At 39.3% G+C, this 24,539-nt stretch overlaps 1 protein-coding gene and 1 long non-coding RNA gene across 3 annotated transcripts in view; one reads left to right on the top strand and one right to left on the bottom strand.

Moving 5' to 3' along the window:
- LOC108493664 overlaps positions 1–24,539 on the top strand; it is a 33,514-nt gene that overhangs the window by 960 nt on the left and 8,015 nt on the right. For both annotated transcript variants that reach the window (XR_001873557.1, XR_001873556.1), the window contains exon 3: positions 17,152–17,446. This is a non-coding gene — a long non-coding RNA (uncharacterized LOC108493664). The remainder of the gene's footprint in view (positions 1–17,151; positions 17,447–24,539) is intronic.
- The window catches only part of LVRN (laeverin), a 38,067-nt gene continuing 15,159 nt past the window's right edge, over positions 1,632–24,539 (bottom strand). Inside the window, exons 6-20 of the mRNA XM_017807342.1 lie at positions 24,182–24,295; positions 19,383–19,523; positions 18,994–19,059; positions 18,794–18,859; positions 17,561–17,730; positions 16,096–16,172; positions 14,086–14,225; positions 11,819–11,874; positions 10,928–11,081; positions 9,951–10,045; positions 9,177–9,284; positions 5,323–5,493; positions 3,430–3,570; positions 2,832–2,907; positions 1,632–2,144 (exon numbers count right to left, since the gene is read on the bottom strand). Of these exons, the coding sequence (XP_017662831.1) occupies positions 1,998–2,144; positions 2,832–2,907; positions 3,430–3,570; positions 5,323–5,493; positions 9,177–9,284; positions 9,951–10,045; positions 10,928–11,081; positions 11,819–11,874; positions 14,086–14,225; positions 16,096–16,172; positions 17,561–17,730; positions 18,794–18,859; positions 18,994–19,059; positions 19,383–19,523; positions 24,182–24,295 (1,722 nt within the window). The 3' untranslated portion in view covers positions 1,632–1,997. The remainder of the gene's footprint in view (positions 2,145–2,831; positions 2,908–3,429; positions 3,571–5,322; positions 5,494–9,176; positions 9,285–9,950; positions 10,046–10,927; positions 11,082–11,818; positions 11,875–14,085; positions 14,226–16,095; positions 16,173–17,560; positions 17,731–18,793; positions 18,860–18,993; positions 19,060–19,382; positions 19,524–24,181; positions 24,296–24,539) is intronic.

Below are 24,539 nucleotides of genomic sequence, written 5' to 3'. Positions count from 1 at the left end.
ACAGCAACCCCCAAAAGACCGGGACCCACTGTCCCTCTGTCATGGGGAAGATTTTGACCACTTAAAGAACCATTGCCAAAGGTATCAGCAGTAGTGATTTTATTGAACCAAGATATTGTAAAAGTAAAACTTAACAAATGGCAAGTTTCATTCTGTTATTTACTGCACAGAGTTATGATTCAAAGCTACCAATGCAAAATCTTAAGTGTGCTATAATACAGGGTTGTGCACTATATTGGTCATTTTACCAAAGCGGTTGGTAAAGGGTGTTTCGGCCTCTAGAAGCAACCTGAGAGGTGTCCCACCTCCAAGGCAGATCACCTCATGCAGCAAACTGCTTAGCAGGGAGAGATCAGAGAAGGCTCTCTTAAGCTGTAATATTTATGGAATAAAGCAGTTGGCTCACAGCCAAATTACAGGTGATGGAAAAGGTAACTCTAAGACTCCTTGTACCTACAGTTCCCTGTGTTCCTTGACAAATGAGTCTTGGAAGAACCACCTGCTATTTTGTTAGGCACATATTGGGTGTTCCAGTTTCCAAGCTCGAATGCATCAACGTTCACCATGTCACCCTGTTCCTGCATGGGCTATCAGAGAACAGCTTGACACTAGGGATGTTCTTAGCCAAGTCATGGTCTACGCCTTTCCTGCCTTTGGAGCCTGAACCAAACTACCATTAGTTTGGCCAAGGGGTTGGATCCATCCATCGCACCTGGCTCCAGAGGACCCCCTGCACCTTTGGGCCAGGGGATGCAGAGATGACAGCATTTTTTGTATTTTATGAGTCACTGCAAAGCAGAAATGTGGCAAGGCCACATCTCCGTTCATTTTATGGCATTTTAGTCCCCATTCCTTTTGCCTACCTCATAATGACCCTTCTGGGATTTGGAACAACCCTGAAAGAAGCAAAAAGCTGCTCCACCCACCTCATCCATGCATGCCATCATGCAGCCAGGAGACATGGGGCTTGCACTGGGGCCACCTAGGCCCCACAGCTAGCTGCTTTCTCCTCATCTGCCTGGGAGGCTTCTTGGGGTGCCAGGATTGAAAGGAGATGCAGGCAGAATGGGGCAGCAGGGCAACTATGCCAGGAGGTGCAGAGGAGAAGTCGGCTGGTACCCTTGAACCTTGTCTTAAACAGCTCTAAGTCTCTGTTTTTACTGGGAACTGCTTGGCATGCATTGTTGCCAGCTCTGACGTATGCTGCCCTGTCACACAGGGATGCAGTAAAGGAAGAACAACTGTAACTTTTGACTTCCACGCTCTCAAGGGAGAGAGCAGGACTTAAGGCAAAAAGCTGGTCTTTTTTCATCAAATGTATTCCCCCCCCCAGGGCCTACTGGATGCATCCTGTCTATCAGTGACACAGCTTTTTTCACTGGAAATCGCCCTGTACACACGCATCTTCACAATTACGTCCCATAGCACAGACCTCATAGGTACTATTAAAGTTCATTTCCTGGAGTCCCATCCACGTCCTCATACTCATTTTCAATGAACTTCTTTTCATTCCAACTCTCTTTGCAATAAAGTAGCTTTCCCAGCTTGTCCTGGATTCCTCCCATGCACCTCTCCTTCCCTTGCTGCATTTCTCAGTTGCCACTCTCCAAACCTGTGTGCTCAGCAGAAATATGGAATATAACCTTTTCCATCTTCCTCATGTGTTTTTGCCACCAACTTGTACCACACCTTTCATTTGGATATTGAGAAAAAATGAAGGATTTAGAACTGTATCTGTACATTAGATCATCATTAGCAATGCATCCCTACTAAATCTCATCCAGTAGGAAATTAATTCAGATATAATATGCAAATATGTTTATACTTTCTTTTGCTGAATCTTTCTTTTCTATGTGAATTATTTTAGCCTGACTTTTCAGATGAGAAAACAACCACGGGACTCATAAAAATGTGCTTTATCTTTAATTACAGCTTAAAATGAATACTAAGATGATACTGAATCACACTCTAAAATATACTGGAAATTGTTTTCCAAGTCAATCATCTGCATTTTTCTCTAACCAGCTGGCAACTTTAATTAGTAGTTTTTTCCTTTCAATATTTTCAGATTTTGTAGATTCCAGTAGCAGAGTAGTAGCCTCTCTCTCGTCCTCTTCCAGCGTAGCATTATAAAAAACTTGCAACTGAAGGAATAAATGCATGAGCTTAGTTCACATAACTTCACTTGCAGCAAGCAACTGAGTGCCTGGCAGATGCTTTAGACAGAAGTGCAAGAAACGAAGGAGACAACAGAGACTAAAGAGGAGATGGGGAAAGCTTACTGTTTTACACTAAGGTTGGAAAGCTCCTTACATATCAAGAATGTGCCCTTTTGCTGTTCCTCTAAAAATCCTTTCAAATGCAGCCAACTTCACTGGTACTGGTGGTACCACACTGTCTAGGACTAGCTGGGTAGCAGAATCCTCTTGTGCTGCCTGTTTTACATTCACAGAACAAGAAATCTTTCCCATCAGTCTAATAAGCAAAAGAAAAGAGAGTACTGAAAAATAGTGAAGAAATATAGGGGGGGAACGGTGAACAAACAATATGAGAAATTAAAAAGATGCCAATATGACAGCCTAATGTGCCAGCAGCCCAACTTTGGTACATTTTCTCTAGACATCATGGCAAAGGTTATCTCTACAGATAGATTTTATAGAGAAAAATGAAACAGTTTTGATAGAATTTATTGGGACTCAGCTCCAAACCTGAAGGTTTGGAACACATCAAAATTATGTCTTATGATTTCTTTAAAAAACAAGAGATGTAAAAACCTGTATTTACAAACTGGCAATAAAGTTAAAACTGGCAATAAAGCTTCTCTGGTTTACCTCTTGGATCTGTAGATCTGTATTGACAAATCTTCCCATGACTTTTAATACATCATGCAACAATTCTTGCCCATATCTGTAAAATTGAGATAAAGGTCCTTCAAACAGCATGCTAGCAAATATACTAAATTTCATCTCATTTGAAAATACTTACACTAGTTAGTGATTATTCACTATGTTGCAAATACCAACTAAGCTGAACTTTGTAATTGTGTACTCTTTTTCCCTTTTAAAGAAATACCATTAACATTCAATTTAGACATTTGAGCAGGATGAAGCACAACAATTATCCTTCATTTCCATTTCCCAGTAAGATCTGGTATTTTTACTTTGGTGACATGAATTCTTTGCCCAAAACAGATAATCTTTGTGAACCCACACAGCCAAACTGAGCTAGAAAGGCTAAGCAGTACTGATTCTAACGAGTTTGTGTTTCTGTTGGTATCTGAGGATGATGTATAAATAAATTGAATCAATCCTTACAAATAGCCACCTGTGGAAGGAAAATCTGCACCTGAATTTTACAGCTTAAATGTAAAGATGGAGGAAGAAGCCAAAGGGCCACAGAAATAAAAGGAAGCCAAAGCTGGTTACTTACCTTTCACTTAAAAGTGGCCAATTTTCAGTAACAAATTCCCAGGCCATACGATGCCCAATATCCTTAGCCACCACATTTAAGATGACGGTTGAAGTACAGTTAGAAGAAAATAATGTATCACTGAGTCCATACTGCAAGTATCTGATAGAAAAGGAGGTAAGAAATGCACCAGTCACTTGCTGCTGATCATGCCAATGATCTGGAAATATATCTCAAAAAATATCAGCATGTGGAAGGTTATACCAAAGTTGGTGTCACTCTGAGCTGTGTTATTCAACTTGGATTTTGTTCTTAACATTGGTGAGATCCCATTCTTGCACACTAACTCTTCATGTCTTAGTAAAGTGAGGGCATAGCATACCAGGTGGGCATACAGGCATTTCTTATCTTTGTTACAGAAAGGCAACTGCTCCTACCAGACAAGCCAAAAAAGGGCAAACTGCTTCTCACTTTTAGGAGATTCACTTTGCTGTGACAGAGGTGGAGCCTAGAGAGTATGGCAGCAGTGAGACACACTGTTACACAGAGGTGACCTGTTTATAAGGGTTCCCTACAACAAGACCCAGGAAGAAGCTTTTTCATGGGGGTTAAGGCAGGGTTCCAGAAGTATTTTAAGAACTACCAGCCAGTGATGTCAGTGGCAGTGACTGCCTGAATATCTTGAGAAGGTAAGTAAGTATTTTCTTTGTTGCCTCAGTCTTTCACACCTTTCATGCTCCTGTTTTCAAAGGAACACTTCTAGAGTTATTCTTCTCATAAGGTCTTGCAGGCTGCTGCTTTATGAGTATAGTAGTTGAGTTGGGTTTCTCCCATTTGCATGCCACCACTATGCTTAACATAATGAAGGGTTATAATGAAGATTAGAGGGGAAATCAGCGTAGCTTATGGGGTATCTCTTTGCAACACTTCTTGCGTTATTCTCAGGCATATTTTTTCTGTCTTTTCAAATGACCACCATCACTAGAGGAGGTGGCTGGAAGGAGTAAAATCTCTGCTACTTCCAGAGCTTTAGACCCTTGGAATTCATGTAAACTCTTGGATGATCATCATTACATTGCCAAATTTGCATCTTTTAACAAATGCTTTAGGTAATGTAAACATGACAGAGAATTCAACGTCAACATCTTTTTACTGATAAAGATATGGATGTCAGTAAAAGAAAATTAACACTGTATTCCAAACTGTGTTCCGGAAGCATTTGGGCAAGACTTTTTGTCTTAACTTTTTGGTTGCCCCACATGGAGTCAGGAGGTAGACTTGATGACCCACATGGATCCCTTCCAACTCAGCATATCACATGACTCTATCACTCTGTGAAGCTGGAACTTTAAAAACCCACTACTTTTCAGTTGAATTTGCATTTCAAATGGTGAAAAGCTTGCTAATAAGTCTGTTTGCACTTTTGCCTTTAACCTGGGTGAATTTGCTTCTGCACAGAGGCTAACAGGCTATGACACTTCCGTTTGGAAACAAAATAAGCAGGAGTGAAGGAGTTTGGGAAAATTATGTAAAATCATAAATGATAAGGAAAAATGTCAGAGCAAATTATAATTACTGTTTCTTACAGTGCATAGGGTGTGGGCAGCCCATGGGTTCCAAGTTAAAAACCAACACAAAATAATTCATTTTAGTTCAAAAAGGTCACTAGATATATTGACAGAAGACAGGCCCAATGCTGAACATGACACCACTGTTGCATCTGCAGAAGGATCATTTATTTGTGTTTGCCCTGTTTATTATACTTGCTCCGTAAGAAAACTTATGATTCTTCCAGTGGTCAACAAGACACGTACTTCTGAGGCAGACAAACCTCCACCAGATTTGCACAGCACAGTACTTAAGTTCTTATTATTTACTTCTACATACACAGAGATATGCTTTGATCAGGGTCACCTGTAAAGTAACCATGACTCTTTGGCACAGCTCATGGCAGAGAGCAGGATGTCTTTATCGTCCTCTGTGGAGTCAGTATGGGTATACATTTCCCATGCAAAATTCCATTCTTTAGCACTTCCCAGAGCAACACCATAGCAGCACACTGTTCCTCTAATTAAAAAGGGAATTCTGCAAGGCAAAGTAAGATTAAAAGGTATTGTACTGTTGTAGAGGCAAACCCAGTTGTTAATGCATAATGGAAAGCAAATGTTCATTTACAGTTAAAAGATAGACATGAATGAAAATATAAAATAACAATGTAAACAAAGATGGGAAATTTGATTGCTTTTTTCACTATTTAAGCATTGAAAAAGCATGCAGTTTAAAGGAAAACCAAAACACCCCACATTTTTTAGGACAGTTGAACCAAGCTATTTTTTTTTCCCATCACAGCCTAGGAAATGGCATCATCCCAGACATGCCTTTTTAAAATTTCTTCAGTGAATGCATCTAGTAGGAAGGTCCATTTGCAGCACAAATGGAAACAGAGGGACATTTCTCCATGCAACAAGCAGTCCCCTATTACTCCCACCCCAGGGGAGAGTCCTCACCACGGCAATTAATTTCACAACTGAAACTGAATGCAAACGTGATCAGTGTAATACTCCATGTACAAAGGCTGAATAGAAAATTTCTGCTGTGGTGATGATGTGTCTCTGACATTAAGACATTGTCAACACTTTCCAGTGACTTCAGTATTCTACTTTGCAGGCTATCTGAAAACAGTTTCAACTAATGGTATTTTGGACTAATTCTCTGTAGAAGAATAGTTCCCATTGCTACAAATAAGACATTTAACTTTTCAATAGCATATTGTTAATCTGCTCATCATTACATTAGACCAAGATTGTAAGTAGAGGTGTAAAAACTATCTTCCCTCAGGAGATACACTTGGAAAAACAAGCAAGCTTCTGGTCACAAAAGCCAGTCTTCAGGCCCAAAATTTGAAATAAGAATTTCAAATTTAAATACAATTTGAGAAAAATTCCTGAGTTTCAGTAGAACATCCTAGAGAAAATGAGGATGATATCAGCAGAAAGAGAGCCGATGTTAGCCAGATGGACAGATATATGAAACCAATCTTCAAAGCAAAAAGAAGTTATAAACTCTGGAAATGAAGGACTAGTGGGAAAGAGGGAGAGAGCTGGGTGTTTTGAATGACAGACATCACTAGTTAAGAAGTGAAAATGCAAGATGCAGGGATTTTGGTAGTCCTGTTGTGGGTGGGGGATCTCACTGGCATAATAACAGAAAGTGGGGACATATTTAATATTTATTTAAAAAAATACTTTGTATTCATTTACCTAGATAGTCGCTGTAATATAAGGAGTTTGCCACTAAGAATGATGCTTACTGAGATTATGTGGTTATGACAGGATAAAGAATAGTCCTGTGATGAATCCTTCTATGACAGATCTTATTTGAGTTACAGGGTCTAGTCATTTGTTCAATAATCATTTCATAACGTTGCAGTAAGGGGCCACGGTAAGGTAATAACAGAGTACAGCTCTATTGGCCAAAGTGCATCTATTTATTTTGCAACTGCAGCCATTCCAATAGTTGCAGGAAAATTTTGGTTACTAAGTGTAAAGTTGTTGTGAGTCAAGTGCAAATAGACGAGTTCTGTGTATCATTTGGCTGTAGCTCTGATGTTCAGCATTCAAGGCAGGTTGAACATGCAGCCTGCTCTGGGACAATGGTCTGCTGGCTGGTGACATCTATGATGGCCCCGAAGGGGTTATGTTGTGTAGTTCCCAGGCAGAGTCACTACAGTGCAAAGGAACTTTGGAGCTTGAAGGATGTTAGTTATTAATCTTGATATTTTTCCTGGGAGTGATTGTATGGTTTGATATTACTGGCCTGCCAGGATTCTCTCATTTCTGGACCTTAGGGAAGATACAAAAAGCTGCTGGAATGCAGGGTAGGTTATTTTACATTGTTTTCTTGGAGCCAATGCAGAAGCGATGTAGTAATTTCTGAACTTTTGAGGGTGACAGCAAAATATGGGAACCTTTAGTAAATAAATAAAATGTACAGCAACACTGTCCCTCCCTCTAGGCTAATTTCCTTCTGTCAGAAGAAGACAAGCCAGTAATAGCACCACTGAGAAAACATTAATTAAGCAAGTTCCACTACACTACTATAAACAAAAAGGAGTAAAACTGAGGAACTGGCTGGGAATCACAGCTCTTGGCTTGTTATTTTCATGAAACAGATAAAAATGTACTGTAACATGTCCAGTTAAGTTCTGCCAGAAACTGTTTGGAGATGTTTAGCTGAAAGTCAATCACACAGTTTAAAACAGAAAAGCATTATTCCCTTCCACAGATGTGAAAATCCTACTGGGTTCCACCTTTGGCAGAACAGCTGTAGTGTCCTATTATGAATTTGCTCTCAAAATGGAGAACATTAAAGCATCTAAAGGGATCTGTCTGTGAAATATGAATCAAAAGTGTATTGTGCCCTTTTCCTTTCCTATCCAGCACATGGAAGTCTCTTTAACTCCATGGTAACTGTGACCTGTCACTTGAAATCTAAGAAAGGTCCTATCTCCTCTTGTTTGTTTTTTTTTTTTTCCTTAAAACAGGATCTTTTTTTTTCACTTAACAAAATTCAGTTGCATTTTTCTCCACACTTATAGACCTGTAAAGTCCTTTTGAACTTATCTCAGTGCTAAGGAGGACACCAAAATTAATATTCTTCATCTAATTCAAACCCCAATACATTAATATTTCACAGACTGTCTCGTCAAGACAAATAAGGTATGTAGCATTCCACCAGAAAAATACCCTCAAATATTATTAACAGGAGAAGATAAGTGACTATTTTGAAAACAGAGTGAGAAGTCTGCATAATATTGTTGCTTCTAGTGTGGAATAGTAAGAATATTCTCTCTGGAAAGTAACAGAATGTATTTAGGCTATTTAAATATTCGGTCTAACTGCAAAGCTCAATTGGGTTTTTATGAGGATGATCACTATGAAGCTATTTTAAAAACACAAATATAAAAGTACAAGTTCAGTTTACTTAGCCAGCTACATATATCAATGGAGATGCAAATAACAACAAAATATTTATCACAACTACAACAAATAAAAACAGACTTTAAATATTCACTTACCAGTGCCAATACTATTTGACAATTGCATAGAAAGACATCAAAAGAAAGAGGGAGGAAAAGAGAATAAGAATTTCAATAAACTGTAAATCTTCTTTAACCGTGCAATACTTGAATACAGAAAGATTATTTCTGGTGGAGTCCAGACTCCACTCTTACAGACCAGGCACCTGACCACTGACTGGGCTCCAGTAACAACATAAGAACTGATGGCTGTTCCCAACACCTCTTTTCTTGAATAGAGAACATGCAAGGCAATTTGGTGGGCTCACCATGGGCAGATGCCCGTATCGTACAAACACCATTTCACTCAGTATTGCAAAGAGAAGCTTAGAAGATGAGTTGATATACATGATAAGCCTAAGGCTGTATTGCAGCAAAGGCACTGGACCAGATGGGATTTTAGCAGTAATATGAGGTTCACCTGTTACACGGCTAACCAGATTTTGGTCTTCATGGCAAAATCTGCATCCTCCAGCCTGTAAAGTCTATGGAAAAAGCAGTAATTATGAAATCATCATAAAGTTGGGATTTGGGGAAGAGAAGGGGGCCTGGGGGGGACACAGTCTTAAATTCTGTCATTATGTCAAGAAATAAGAGCAGTGTACAAAGGCATTTCTGGTTTTGCCTCCCCCCTTTAACTTTCCAGCTCACTTAGGCATGCACACCTCTAAGAACAAATCAACATTCTTACTTGTGTTCAGGGTTGTCCATCCACTTAGCATACAGTTCAGATGACAGGTCCAAACAATCTTGGAGGCCCAACCAGCACGCTGTTGCAAAAAGTTTTTCCAAATATCCTCTTGAAAGGAAACCGAAATAGTAAGAATAAAAGGCGTGCATTCCACATTTGGAGCACTTGAACTGTGTTTGACTACCACAGTCTCAGTACATGGTGTCATTAACCCAAGAGAACCTCTACTAGGAACAGCTGAGGTTTAATAAAATAATCAAACAATCAACAATGGACTCCTGACATTAATATAATGAATATTAGTGAGGCAACAGACGTACTATATTTTTTTCTTAGTTTTTTGTGTGGTTTATATCTTCCTTGCTAGTTTTAAGAAAATCACTCTGACATTCAAGCCTGTGGCAGCAGTGGCCTTGCGAAATGAAGTATTTTAAAGTTTTAGTGATTGATCCATAAATCATATCTTAAGTTCACTGCTGTCAGTTTTGCTCCAACTAGTGGCAGCCTGCTGAGCCTCTTCTCTGATAAACAAAAAGCTACCACTCAGATCCTTAAACTATCATCTTTTATGCTCCTATTCTGATATTGCAGTTTCACTGGAGGTGTCATCATAATTAATACACACTTATAGGACAGTAAAAATAACAAGTCAGCTACGTTCACATTAATTAGAGAATTATTCTTGTATCTTGTATTTAAATTTACACAAGCAAACTGCAATGCATCAGATCCAATCACACTAGAACAAACTTTTGAGAAAAGCAAAATACTTACTGAGCAAAATAGTCATCTTCCAAAGCATCAATATTTTTATGAATAAAACCTGCATAATAATGGTATATTGGCAACATTCTCTTTAAAAGGTATTTCTTTTAAAAGAAGAGAAAGAAAAAATACTTTCATTTAGATGCAAGTTTTTATTTTTCTGTGTTTCTTATATACTCAGATTTATGCTAAATATTTACCACTATTAATTTCTTGACAATACAGCACATTAAAATAAAATAAAAAGTGGATCTAAAATTCAATAAACCTGTACATCAATTCAAACTGGCAAGTTACCATTTCACATTATTAGGACCTTTGACATCATTAAGAAAGAAAACAAATACTCATTCTCAGAGAAAAAAACCCCAACCTTCTCGATATGAAGTACTTTGTTAGTCTCATGTATTTTAAACCTAACTCTATTTTCTAGCACTTAAGAGAACTAATACTGTGGGATTGTACTTTAAACAAAAGTGAAATCTTCAAATAGAAGTCAAGGAAATTAATATGACAGTATCACCTCAGGGAGTCAAATATGGGAGAGAATCATCTCATTTAGTATCCAAACCCAATTCCTTCTTTCTCTCCATGAAGATGAGCTGAAAGGCAGTTCAAACCACAGAGCACAAACACACTGTATGCCCTTTATACACAGCAGTGCTAGTCCTTTCACTTAATACTGATAGCCGTATTTTCCAGATTCTCAGTTTTACAAAACCCAAGAATGAAGCTTAATGTAAAGAATGTAAATATATTTCTGTTTTATGCTAAGAATTGCTCAATACTTGTAACTGACTAACATGCACAATTAAGTACCTCCTCCTATTAAAAAAACCAACTTGACAAAATCATGCAAAAGGAATGACAAGAATTCTGGCACATCATAGTCATCATTTCATTCTTGAGAATTTAAAAAGCATTAATTTTAGACTGATGTATTTACATGATCTAGTATCTTTGCTATCTAACAAAAAAGGTCATACCTTTAGAAGCGGATATACTTCGTAGTTCTTCAGTGTACTTTCCAAATTCTCGGGTACTAGGTTTAACAATACCATATTCCATATGAAGAGTTCATCTTCTCTGGCAAGGTACTTTGTTAATTCAAGTGCTGTTTCAATCTGAACATATCCAAACCTATGTGAAAAAAAACAAACAAACAAAAAACCCCAAACACATTTGAGGATACTTCTATACTTCACAGTTACATTCCTAATTAAATATTAGTTTTGAGCTCTCTTATGAAAAAGGACATTTGTATGAGAGAAGGAATAGGAATTTTTACTTCCTCCTTTCAGAGCTACCTCCACAGGACCTGAAGGGAGGCAGTATGCTTTGGCCACCTTGTCTCTGAGGTCACTCATCATAGATATCTGATGCTTTTGGGATCTCTGGTATGTTTGAGGCACAGATACACTTAATGCTTCTTCAGCTCCCTACAATATTGCTGACCTCTCTGGCACCACGGACATGAACAACCAAGTCATGCATCAGCAAGAGAAATGAATGAGATATTAAGAGTGATGCAGTACAACAGCATAGCTGAGATGGCCCAGAATAAATTATAGAAAATTTAGAATCTACATTTGGAATCATTTTTGGGTTACAGCAAATACAGGTTAGTCCCTAAAGAACTCGTGGCAGTGCCATTATTTGAAATAATTTTCTAAGATCTGGAATAAAAGTTAAAAGAAATTCTGAAATAAATCACTTAGCACTGACAAAGGAAGGGATTAAATAATTCCCTCATCATTTTGTCAAAGCAGTTGTTCTTACGAGATACATATGGATAGGAATGAAGGAAGCAGAAGTAGCAATCTTGAATGCAAAATGTTGTTTAATCATTTTCTGTGACATATTCGAAACATACTTACTTTGTCAAGACAAAAACATCATCTATCAGCTGGAACCTGCTGACAGCGGGAATAGCCTGCAGAAAGCATACATGTAGTGTTAATAGATCTAAACATGTCATTAAGAGTTTAAAAAAGCTTTATTATGTTACAGAAGGATAAGACAAGTCCCGAGCAGTTTTTCTAAGTCAAAATAAGTCTACAAAATGGATTCTGCATTATAAGCTGAAATTATTTATGTGCTTTTAGGGATGTTTGTGTTTATATATATATTTATATATATATACAGCTACATAATATAGTTTTATATATAAATATACAACTACAGTACATCAAACACAGAATTTCAAGACCCCTCATACTTGCACATTGTCATAAAAATAAAATATGGAAATAACACATTTCCTAAAAATATCCTAGTTATATAATTTTGGTACTCTTTTTATCCTTTTGAGGTGTAAATTCAGAATAGGTATTCAGTCCAAAGCAGAGTGGCTTGCACTGTCATGAATTAAAAGACTGAGGCACAGCCATGGGTGAACCGGCCTGCAGCTCTTGCTCTTTTGAGGACTGCTGGTCCTCTTTGTCTCCTCCCTATTCCATGCCCCTTCAGCTTGCCCACTGCTTGAGCAAATATTCCCACCACTGACTGCTGGAAGCATAAAGCAGGGCAGAAATGCAAAGCTCAATGTGCAGTGTTGAAACTGGGTGGAGGTCGGGTTGTTTGTGTTGCCATCCACCAGGGACGAATGTGAAGTGGGGCGGGAGCTGCACGATCTTGTTCTTCTGCTTGATATCAAGAAATATTCTGTATAACACAACTGAAAAGAACGGATGCTTTTGCACAACTGCTACCAAGAACACTTTCCTACCAAGAAATATTCCCACAAAGAACAGACAGTTTGACTACAGTCCCACCCACAGCACTTTGCACAATAGCAGTTAATAAGGTATAGAATGTACCCTGATTTCCCACCTAACTGGGGGATGAGAGTTTGACACAAAATTGTAGGGACAGATCTATGTGTTCATCCTCCCCGTTCTTCCCAGAAGGGACACCTTTTGGTAAGGCTTGCGTCCTTGGCCACACCAATTGTTTTCACTCTGGAAATTAAGCCTGTGATTGCAATAGTATTGTTAGTTTATATACAGCTGTTCTGCAGTTAATGCATTTATCATTAGCAATCCAAAAGAACTGCATATGTTGCATTTAATAACTCGTGCTATTTGTAACCCGACTGCCTTGCTTGAATGTCACCAGACCTGTAGTTAAGAGACTATTCATGAACCTCATATCAGGCCTATAGTTACGTCTTTACAAGACTGCATGGTGCCAAAAAATGGCTCCAAGTCTGCACCCACCTGATTTCCTGCTTAGATTTGCTGTGAAAGAAAAAAGCCTATAGGAAAGGAAGCCAGTGTGCTGTAGAAAGGTTCTGATCATGTCCAAACTTTCTAGAGAAGTCCGACTGCATTGATTACTATTATGTTGAAAGGTTAAATTTTCTTACTGTTGTTGCCAAAACCAGTGACCTGACCTTCATCTTACTGTCAGATTAGGCAACACTGGATGTTGTGCGACGCCATATACAGTCACAATTGTTCTGTACCGCTTTCACTTTCAGTCTAGGCTGTGGCAAGTCAGAGGTGGAATGAAATCTACTCTGAGTTAGTGTTTATAGAGGACTCAAAGAGCCCAAGTAGAATTGATTGGAACTTTTAAGAACATTTTCCACAAAATAAAAAAAACAAAAACAAAACACAAAAAAACCAAACCCCGAACAAAAACAAACAAACAAAACCCCTCAAAAACAAACAAACAAACAAACAAAATCCCACATATAAAACCCAAGCCAGAGGATTTTTTTGAAATTTCAATGCAGAAACATTGTGGTTTGAAGAAATGAGGAAATAAAAAGCTTTCTCTCAGCTTTCCTTCTCCATGGTTGCCTAACACCAGATGAAGCTCAGTCACACATTCATGCTGGTAACTCCTTGAGCCAGATTTGAAGAGACTGGAAGAACCACAAGTTGTTAAGACAACTTTTAAGATAGAATGCGATGTAAAGTTATTTTTCATGCCTGTGTGAAACTGTTCAGGCCTGTCCACTTCTCTATAAAAGGCTGCCAGTGACTTTAGTGGTGCAGTGGTGGATCATTTCTTCTTATGTAATTTGTGAGTTTCCCATTATTCCCGGTTTTCACCAGTGTGATTCTGGGTAAGAACTGCAAGAAGAAATACATGAAAGAGCCTTCTTATAAGCTTGAGAAAACAAACATGATCTTACCTTTGGATCATTTTCAAGCAAGTGTGCTAATCTTTTCAAGTTTAATTGGTCATAGTTCACCCTGTAGTATCCACTTAAATTTACATTTAGCAGGATCCAGTCATATTCTGACTCCAGTACTTGCATTTCAGGAAACACTTCTGTAAAGTGACATTAGAGTATATAATTTTATTTTCTACGCGCTAAATTGTCTTGCATTTATAAACACTGGACTTGATGCTCCTCTGAGATCTGAGGTGGGAGTTTGAGGCTGGACTCAAAGAGAAACCCTCGAAAGCTCAGTGCATTTGTGATCTCTGCTCTGCTCAGCGGAATAACTTCAGCTAACCACTGACTCCTCTGGTACTGAGCACCTTGAGATTGCAAAGGGGAGGCTGAAGACCCATTTTACTCCTACCCTTTAGCTCATAGGCAGCTGTGAGAGTTCAGAAAGTTTACCCAAGAATAAACTCTCTGGATGGGAGCAATATCCTCTCCTGCCTGCTGTAGGGCATGCGCCCTCAGCACGCCTGTTGATCCCAGTCCTGCTCTAAAACACAGTGCTCCTTACTTTACAGAATAACTGATCTTACCAGTATTCACATAAATGGACATCCAAATCAAAACAGATAAGTTTAAGCAAGAGATAAGTAATTGAAAATGCTTATTTTAAATAAAAGAGTCCCATAGTCCTTTTGAGTAACATCACTCACTAAAGGCTTCCTTCTGCAGTCCATTTCATCGTACTACTACCTATTCATATGTTCTTGTCCGATTGAGTGCTCCTGATATTGCATTTTAAAGAGCCAGTGAAGCCTTGAAGGGTCTAAGCTGCCTCATCAGAAGAGTATTCAAATGCTGGTTTAACTGGCTACAGTCGTCCTGATTTGAGAAGACAAACTCTCTTAAGACAGTAAGTCAATACTGGTGAGTAGTCTAGACCCAGCACTGCTTTATTCTGAACAGAAGGCTGAGACCTCAATGTTTAGACAAAGCAAGTACCGCAGGATTCATCCTGTATTCAGAGGAGTACACATCCTTTTTCTGCTTATTTACTTTTATGTATACCATGAAATTAATGAACACTCAAGATATCCTTTTATCTGAAAAAGAAGGGAATTAACTTTTAACCACTGCAAACAGAGGGCGAAGAGCTGCAAAACACACATAGTGTATTGTAGTTTTTCTTCCTAAGCATTCCAATGCATTAGTCTCTGCATCTCTTTGTAACTGATCTAAAACCTGAAGGAGTCTGAGGCTGACTTGACAAAGAATATGATTACCCCATTCTGAAGATTACATTTCTTCTTTTCTTCTATAAAAAATATAGCTGTTTATTGGAAAGCACTGAGTTGGGAAAGAACAGAATTTTTTATTTGATTGGAGATGCCCATAAACTCACTTTTCTAATATAAGACTTTTAAACTTTTTAACATCCTACTCTTTTGATGAGTATTTTTTCATTTAATTTGCATAAAAAACCTAAATTAAATAGTGTTAAAAATATTAATTTTCTGTTGCTACAGATATTCATGTGCAATTATGTTGAGTCATTTCCCACAGCTGGTTTTAATTTTTTCAGTCTTGTATCTACTCCGTGAGCTGAAAATTTTCTGTTATTTCATAGCTGAAATCCTATCTATACTCAAAACCTAGCATTAACATCAATGGAATCTGTTGGGGTAAGAATAATACAGAAGCCTGAGGTCCTAGGAGTTTGAATTTATGTAAAAAAAAAAAATGACAAAATCAAAATTACTGTAGAAATCTCTACTCATAATATATGTTGTACCATATTATTAAAAACATACATTGAAGTTTGATGCAACATAGGGAAAAAACCCATTATATTGACCTAATTGAAAATCTACTGCTATCGTAACACAAAATCATCACAATGGATAAAGATAAACATTTCTGTATTAAAGTTTTATCTCCCTATTGAATTCAAATATGTTCTCTGTTTATAGAAGAGTTTGGAGTGGTTTTGTTAGTTTGATTCTAGAGTGTATAAACAAATACATTACTTACTGCTGCTTTTATCTAGCCACATTAAGGGTTGTGATGATCCATTTCTCATCCAAGAAATAGGAATAATCCATGTGTTACTTAACAAAAAAAAAGATAAAATAAGATTAAATCTTATGCTTAAAAAAAACCTTTTTAGCTCATGCTAAATGGCATTGCAAATTAGTTCCTTGTTACAAGAATATCCATCTATCTTGTCTCCTCTCTGATGCATGACACCTCATCAGATGGTAGTACTAAATGCTGGGTCAGCATTTAGATTCATCATAAGGGAATTTTAGCATGGCTTTAAATAGCCACTCATATCAAGAATATTGTTCAATGCTAGGTATTTGAATACCATTGTCTCTCTCTGCTCTCTTTCCCTCTTCAGGCAGTAATTTTCCTCACCTATTACACTTTATCCTATTTCTGGAGAACTTAAAGCTGCTTTTCAGAAGGGTATCTACTAAAACAAAGCCCCATGCAAGCAATACAACTGTGATTCAAACAATTCTGATTTCTTTTCTGATGAAATGTAAAGCTCCTGGTGAAACAGATGAAAACTTCAAACCCCTTAAAAATTCCACAATACACACCCTGAATTTTCTTCCATTCACCTGGTAATTTGCTCTTGCTAACTGTAAAGGACTTCATATTTGTAACTTGGAATTTCTTATCTGAGATAACCAAAAATACTGGATGGACTGATGCTCTGCAATTCCTGGAGCTTGGGAGCAAAGGAAATTCTGTGGCTTTTGTCAAAATTTATTTGCCTATTTGTACCTTTACACTTTTCCCCCACGTGATCTCATTGGCTCCATCCATGCACCTCAATACTCATGTCATTTGCTGAATTTCATGAAGGTTCAAACTCTGGCCAGGAGTTTCCAAAGTGGGTCACCAAAGGTAGCTCCTTCTATCACCATTTTTAGACACCTAAACAAGCAGCACAGCTTTCAAAAGGCACTCAGCAATGCTCACTGACAGGAGCTCTAAACTGCACATCAGTTATCAGCACTTTCTGAGAAAGGGACCAATTATAAAAGTATTTAAACGTAACCCTTTTATCCTTGTCAGGAGGAAGAGACTGGGAACATGTGCACTGGAAAGAAGCTACAGCATGGTTCATCCAGATTCCCAGTCTGTAGACCTGAGGGATGAGGAAAGAAGAAAATGCCAAGCAAAAATCCTGCCTGCAACATATTCAGGGTCTGTGTTCGTCGTTATTATTATGTAGCTGGAAAAGTCACTATTCCAGAGGAAAGCACCCTTTTGGCAAAACAAGCAGAGTTTGAACTATTGCGAGCTCCAGTCTTAAAAAAATCTTAAACAGATTTTACTTAACAGCTCATGATAAGTGAAAAATCAACAAGTAAGTAAATCAACAAGTTAAAAAAATCAGATCATCAAAACACAATGTGCTAACTGAACAGTTTCCTGAAAAAACGTCGTATAAACATATAAGGAAAACACAAGCTAAACATACTTGTTAGGATCAGTACTCCTTCTATTATTTTTATTGAGGAATTGTTCCTGTCTGATAGTTCCAGTGGTTATATTTAATGTTAAAACTGGAAACCCATTTTGGCATGTCCAGGAATCCATTATTTCCTTTACAGATGCTGGCAACTGAACTTCATCCTGTGCATCTATGACCTGCAAGAGAAAGAGGAATGAGAAATATTTATGATAAACAGCTACTTATTGACATTGCTTCAGCAACACTTCGGGAGTTGTTCTAACATTAGAGAAAATAGCTGCTTAGCAGTTTGATGGTCTTTGGCTTATGCAAAAAATCAACATAACGAAGTCCCAAGGACATTTTTGACATTATAATAAAGACAGCATAAGCCTTTTTCAGGAATTATGAAATACTGAGGTATTTCTCATCCTATAACCTGACTGCTAACTTTTCTCTTTTTAGTGTTAATACACTTACAACCCCTGTATGGCTATGACAGACTTGATTTGTTAATTTCTTTCAAATAAAGCTGCCAGAACACAAAGATTTTTAAGTGTCCTAATGAACAAATTGAATAGTGAAGACAAATTGAAAAAGATACTGAACTAGAGTCCAAACTAGTGTGAATTGATACAGTCTTCACTGGCTTCAGAGATGTGACAAACTTGCACATCTGAAATTGTAGGACTCTCATTCTTAACTTAAGCCTGCATCTGCAACACAATAGAAGCCTTCTTTAGAGGAACAGGAAAGTGGATTTAAAAAAAAATAAACCTATTATTAGGATTTGTGTCCTTAATCAGATTTCTGTGAAAACCATCAAAGACTGAAATGCTGAGCTGCTGCCCTGAGTATAAACTTTGCTGGATCTGTGACATATCAGCATCTCTGATCATCAAGCCCAAGACATCACACACTCTCATCTGACAAAACTTAAGCTCCGGAACAACAGGCTATGCAATTTCATGTAGGCTTATGCAATCACCATGGAACTCAAAACTCAGCCTGGTGTTGATTCCCCATCTCATCTCTCTACTCCTTGTACTTAGTTCCACTGATCTCAGGTGCAGTAAAGCAGCCAAATAAGCACTTGAGAGGACATTAGCTGAAAAAAAACAGCAAAGTAAACTTCATGTGAGAGAAAGACTGCACTAGGGATAGCCACATTCTAATGCAGCCTCCTACAAATAGTATATACCCCAAATTTGGACTGTGCCAAACACCAGAGAAAGAATACTAGAGATATAAAATGAGTACCATCTGGATGTGGGTCCAGAGATCATCTTGATTAGCATTTGAGAAGGAAAATTCTTTCAGGTATGACTGTGCAGAAACAAAGAGAAGCATCAGAATTCATGAGGGTTCAATGAAAACCATCAGCAAGGCAAACAGCAATTTGTACAATTGTCATTTTCAAGCTCATAAATCAAGATGAGGGGGTTTCTTTTCAAACTTACAGTAAGTGCTCTGATAAACAACTTTTCAGTCAGGAAACCAGAAAGCATCCAGGTTATAGAAGCTCCCTGGAGTACAAAAAAAAAAACCAAACAAAAAAAGCATGAGAAAAAAAGAATTATTATTGCAATTATTGTTGAAATATTTTTTCAAACTATATTTCAGAGAAGTTAGTCAGGCTACTCCTACACTTCATATTTCACAGAGGTTAAAGATGCTTCCACCATTTCCTTTGTAGCCAAATAGATTTGCAACACCCAATAAATTTGTGCGTACAGCAGAAACGACTTTTGAATGACAAAACAGTTCTGTTCAACAGTTCCTCTCAAACCTACTTTGTACTGTTAATTTAGAATCTGGGAGAAATGGGAAGAATTTTATATTTTTTAACCTTGTTGTATGTGATGCTGTCAAACAGAGATGTTAAAGAAAATGATCCTTTGATCTTGTCTTCGCTCTCTGACAGTGATCGAACTATTTCACTGTCTTCCCTTAAGACAGGTTGCACAACATGATCATAAAAGATTTTATCCTGCAAGAAAAAGAAAAAAATCTAAGTGAGCTGATCAGAAGATACTAATTCTCAGGAGACAACATGGAATTAGCACTATTACAAATCGTTTGCCCATAAGCAAGGAATGATCCTTTTCCCCCACTCTCTGACTTTCTCATGAAGTACAAGGGACGACATACCCGATCCTAACATTTTCCACATGCAACATCAGTAATCAAAGAAAATTTTGCATCTGAGAATACTGTGGGCTTGGGCCTGACAAAGTCAGTTACAGTGTAATGCTCAAGGACAAATAAGTCAACTATACTAAACAGCTAAACAAATACTGAAAACTGAAAGCCTGTATCTCATTTACATCTGTATGTCACGAATATGGCAGCACTTTCCTCCTAAATTCCATGTTTCTCCTGCTGCAACCCTAAGCAACAACCTAAAAACTAAGTTACTGAGGGTACCAAAGTTATGAGGCATTTCTGCTGTCACCCAGTGAGAAATATGGAGGGAAAATGGCTCCTCAGGAGTAAATGCCACCTACCATGGTCAACAGCTCACAGTCCCAATGGAGATCAGTGACAAGTGGTGTCCCTCAGGGCTCTGGTTTGGGACCAGTGCTATTTAGTAACTTCATCAATAACGCAGACAAAGGAATTGAGTGTGACCTCAGTAAGTCCGCTGATGGCACAAAGCTGAATGGTGCAGTTAACACAACAGAAGGATGGGATGCCATCCACAGAGACCTGAACAAACTTGAGAAGTGGGCCCATGGGAACCTAATGCAGTTCAACAAGACCAAGTGCAAGGTGCTGCATCTGAGTCAGGGCAATCCCAGATGTGATTACAGACTAGGAGAAGAACCACTGAGACCCGTCATGTGGAGAAGGACTTGGGGGTTCTCATGGATGAAAAGCTGTATGAGACAACAGGAGTCACTGGCACCCCAGAAAACAAACCCCGTCCTGGACTGCCTCAGTCCAAGTGTGGCCAGCAGGTCAAGGGAGGTAATTCTGCCCCTCTACCCTGCTCTGGTAAGAGCCCACCTGAAGTACTGCCGCCAGCACTGGGGTCTTCAGCACAGGAAGGACATAGACCTGTTAGACTAAGTCCAGAGTGGGACCACAAAGATGATCAGAGGGCTGGAACACCTCTTCTATGAAAACGGGCTGAGAGAGCTGACATTATTCAGTACTGAGAAGCCTCCAAGAGACCTCATTGCAGCCTTACAGTACTTAAAGGGGACTTATAAAAAAGAGGAAAAGTGACCTTTGACACAGGAATGACAGGAGAAAAGGGAAAAAATTTAAATTAAGGAGAAGAGATTTAGATTAGATCTTGGGAAAAATTCTTTACTGTGAGGGTGGTGAGGGGCTGGAACCTGTTGTCCAGAGAAGCTGTGGACACCTGTAGTGGTTTGAACCAGGTTTTTCCCCTGAAGCTAAGAAAGTGGTAACCCCCAGGGGGTGGCGACCCCTGGAAGTTTTGAAGTTTTGTCCAATGGGCGCTCCTGCGAAATGTAAACATACCACAAGCAAACGGAAGAGAAGGTTAGTTGTAGTTTGGTGGTAGAAGTGGTAACCATGTTCTGAAGCCACGAGGAGCAGAGGGCAAGAGCCATCTGGGGGGACTGCAGAGACTTGGAACAGTGTTAGACTGGGCTAAGTGTCTGTAGTTATGCTGGGAGATGTTTTCTCCACTGTGGGCAGAGGCAGGAGTAGTGACAGACCAACACTGACCGGAGAAATGGTGGCACAGGGCCAGAAGAGATAAGAAGCAGCAACAGAGGCATGCAGTACCGCAGAAAGGACTCCTGGAAGGAGAGCCGAGAAAAAGAGAGTCAGCAGCAGAGCTACAGAGTTTTGGGGGTAAGAACTGAACCAGACTCCCCAAACTCCTTGGAGACCCCTCATGTCCTAGAAGGGAGGGGTGAAGTGCGACATGCACTGCAGAGAGGAGCTGAGAAGCTCAGAGCATCCTGGGAAGCTGGACCAGGACGGAGAATAATGCAGAGGGGGGTGACCTTGGCCTTCCCCCCCCGCCTCGCCACTGCTGCCAAGGTGGCAGCCTGAAACAGAGCACAGGAGCTCTGGTGGAACTCTTGAGGCAAAGACTTTCAACTGAAAGCTGCCCAAGATGTTCTGACTCAGGGGTGAACCCCTGAGGAAGGGACTTTCACGAAGATGCCCTTGCACTTTGTGATATGCCTGTGGTGAAGCGAGTTTAGTCCCTGCTGGCAGTCCACAGGTGAGGCCTTCACTTGGAGTCGAAGGAGAGCCGAGGGGTGAAAGGAGACCCCCTTGTGTCTTGAAAGACCCTCGTTTGAAGACGACGGGCCAAGGGGCTTGGAGACCCCCTTGTGTGTATTGAGAAGAGATCCAGCTACAACAATCCAGCTATCAGCTGCATGCATGTGAAGAGGACAGATGACTGCTGCCTTAGAGACATTGCTGCTCTGAAGAAGGGATCTGTCCTTCTTCCCTCCTGGACTTTTATTTGGAGGGGAGAAGAGATCTGATCCATTGTAAATACTTATGTCATGGTAGAGATAGTTGTGGTCGTGTGTATAATGTATTATAATATTTATTTGTACGGTCATTGTAATATATTCCCTTTCCCCCATTTGGAGTCTGGTGTGCTTTGTCTGGAAAAAAAACCCATCTCACATTGGATTGAGATGTGACAGGGAGCTAGGACTAGGGAATTAGATTTTGAGGATCTCAAACCATGACAACACCCCATCACTGGTACTGTTCAAGGCCAGGCTGGAGGGGGTTTTGAGCCACCTGCACTAGTGGAAGGTGTCCCTGACCATGTCAGGAGCATTGGAATTAGACAATCTTAAAGTTACTTTCAAACTCAAGCTCTTATGATTTTGTGATAAATCAGTGAAGTTGTCTTTTTGTCAAATGATGATTCAGTTTCCCCTAGTTGTCTTAAGATAGAATGGAAAATTACATAATTACAAAGATAAAGACAGAAACTCAATTTTTTTAAACACTGTAGGCCACTTTGAGCACTTCTCCTTTCCAAGGAGAAGATCACAGTCTTCCAATTAATGGCATAAAATTTGTTGACCGACTTTTCTCCTTGTAAACAGGCAGTAAATTTTATTTTCAGAGTTCAATTTGAAGTTGGACATGAGCCAGCAACGTACCCTTGCAGCAAAGGCTAATGGTATCCAGTGCTGCATTAGAAGTAATACTGCCAGTGGGTTAAAAGAGATGATCCTTCCCCTCTACTCAACACTGATGAGGACACACCTGAAATGCTGGGTCCAATTCTGGGCTCCCAAGTACAGAAAAGATATAGAGCTACTAGAGAGAGCTTAGCAAATGTCACAAAGATGGTGAAGGGACTGGAGCATCTCTCTTATGAGGAAAGGTGGAGAGAGCCAGAACCGTTCAGCCTGGGGAAGAGAGGGTCAGAGGGATCTTATCAATGTATATATCTACTTGAAGGAAGGCTGCACAGAGGACAGAGCCAGGCCCTTTCCAGTGACAGGACCAGAGGCAATGGGCATACACTGAAACACAGGAAGTTCTCTCTGAACATCAGAAAACACTTTTTCATTGTGAGGGTGATCGAGCACTTGCACAGGTTGCCGTGAGAGGTTATGGAGTCTCCATCCTTGGAGATAGTCAAAAGCTGTCTGGACACGGTCCTGGGCAACTGGCTCTTGGGTGGCCATGCTTGAGCAAGGGCGCTGGACAAGATGACCTCCAGAGGTCCCTTCTAACCTCAGCCATTCTGTAATTGTGAATGTATATGCCCCACAAAACTGCACAAGAAAGACCTGTATTCTCACATCTGTATGATTTACTTTGGATTTCCAAGGCACATCACCTAATTGTAATTTATCAAATAGAATTACTGCCCAATATAAAAGTTTTGGGACATTTATGGACACAAATGTCAATTGTTGATTTCTAGAAAGGCAAATCTCTAAATTAAAGGTTTAAAATTAAAAAGAAGTCAAGAATCTATTTCCAGTTTAAAATCTGGTGGCTTTTACACTTTTCAGTGGTATTAAAGGCTTTTTCTTTCTTTGGAAGCTGAGGGCACTGTATAGACATTTAAGATTGCACAGGCAAGTGCACCTCATGTCATGACTGCAATTAGCAGCAACTATCCACCTGTCTCAAAAGTTTAACAATGCATGGATTTTTCTAATATACTACAGGATTTATGCTTATTCCCATTTGAGCAGAACAGGAAGGAATTTTGCCCTGCTGTTGGGTTAGCTATGTGCATTATATTTGCCTTATCCACAGCCAGACCTCCAGGGACCCAGCGGGGTAAACAGACTCAAAACGAACCACCTTAATTACTGTGTCATAAAGATACCTGAGGTGCGGGACGCTTGGAAAAGAGCTTGGCAGGCAGGGAGGCAAACCATCAGCTACAACAGGACCCAGGAGAGAAATCTGGGTTTGCTACATGGCAAAACACCAGCTCCTTGTCACTGCAGCATCACAGCTGTCCACCTGTCCTCTGCACCAGCTGTAGAAGAGCTGGGTATGGTCATGGCCCCCCAACAGATGGAAACCTATCAAGGAAGAATCAAGACCTGCTGGTCTTTCCTACAGGAGTTAATAATAACATTGTTTAATTAAATCCCATCTCCTGCGTCTTCCTTTTCTTTGTTATGTGGTGGAACTTTGCATGTAAGCATTAGTACTTACCAGTGAAAGCTTGGGGTCAACAAAGGTAGCTCCCAGGTACTCAAAGTAAGATGCCAGTCCCTCCTTAAGCCACAGATCATTCCACCAGTTCATCGTAACCAGATTTCCAAACCACTTAAATAGAAAGAAAAAGTATCTCAAAATGTCCTTGGTCTGCTCTTCTCTTCTCATTTTTTTGCAGATTAAGTACACATACTTATGATGAAGTAACTTTATTTATTATGTACATGTAAATTGAATAAATTGCTGAATATTCCTTCAGACAGGGAAAATTCAGTAGGAAAACATGTACCTTGGAAAAAGTCAGAAGTTCAGGGCAATTATTTTTAAATCGCTTCATCTACAATTTCATACCAGG

The sequence above is a fragment of the Lepidothrix coronata genome, unplaced genomic scaffold (genome assembly GCF_001604755.1).
Source record: "Lepidothrix coronata isolate B3197 unplaced genomic scaffold, Lepidothrix_coronata-1.0 Scaffold18, whole genome shotgun sequence".
Lineage (NCBI taxonomy): Eukaryota > Metazoa > Chordata > Aves > Passeriformes > Pipridae > Lepidothrix > Lepidothrix coronata.
Note: the sequence above shows the minus strand (reverse complement) of the source record. Positions and strands in the feature narration are given on the sequence as shown.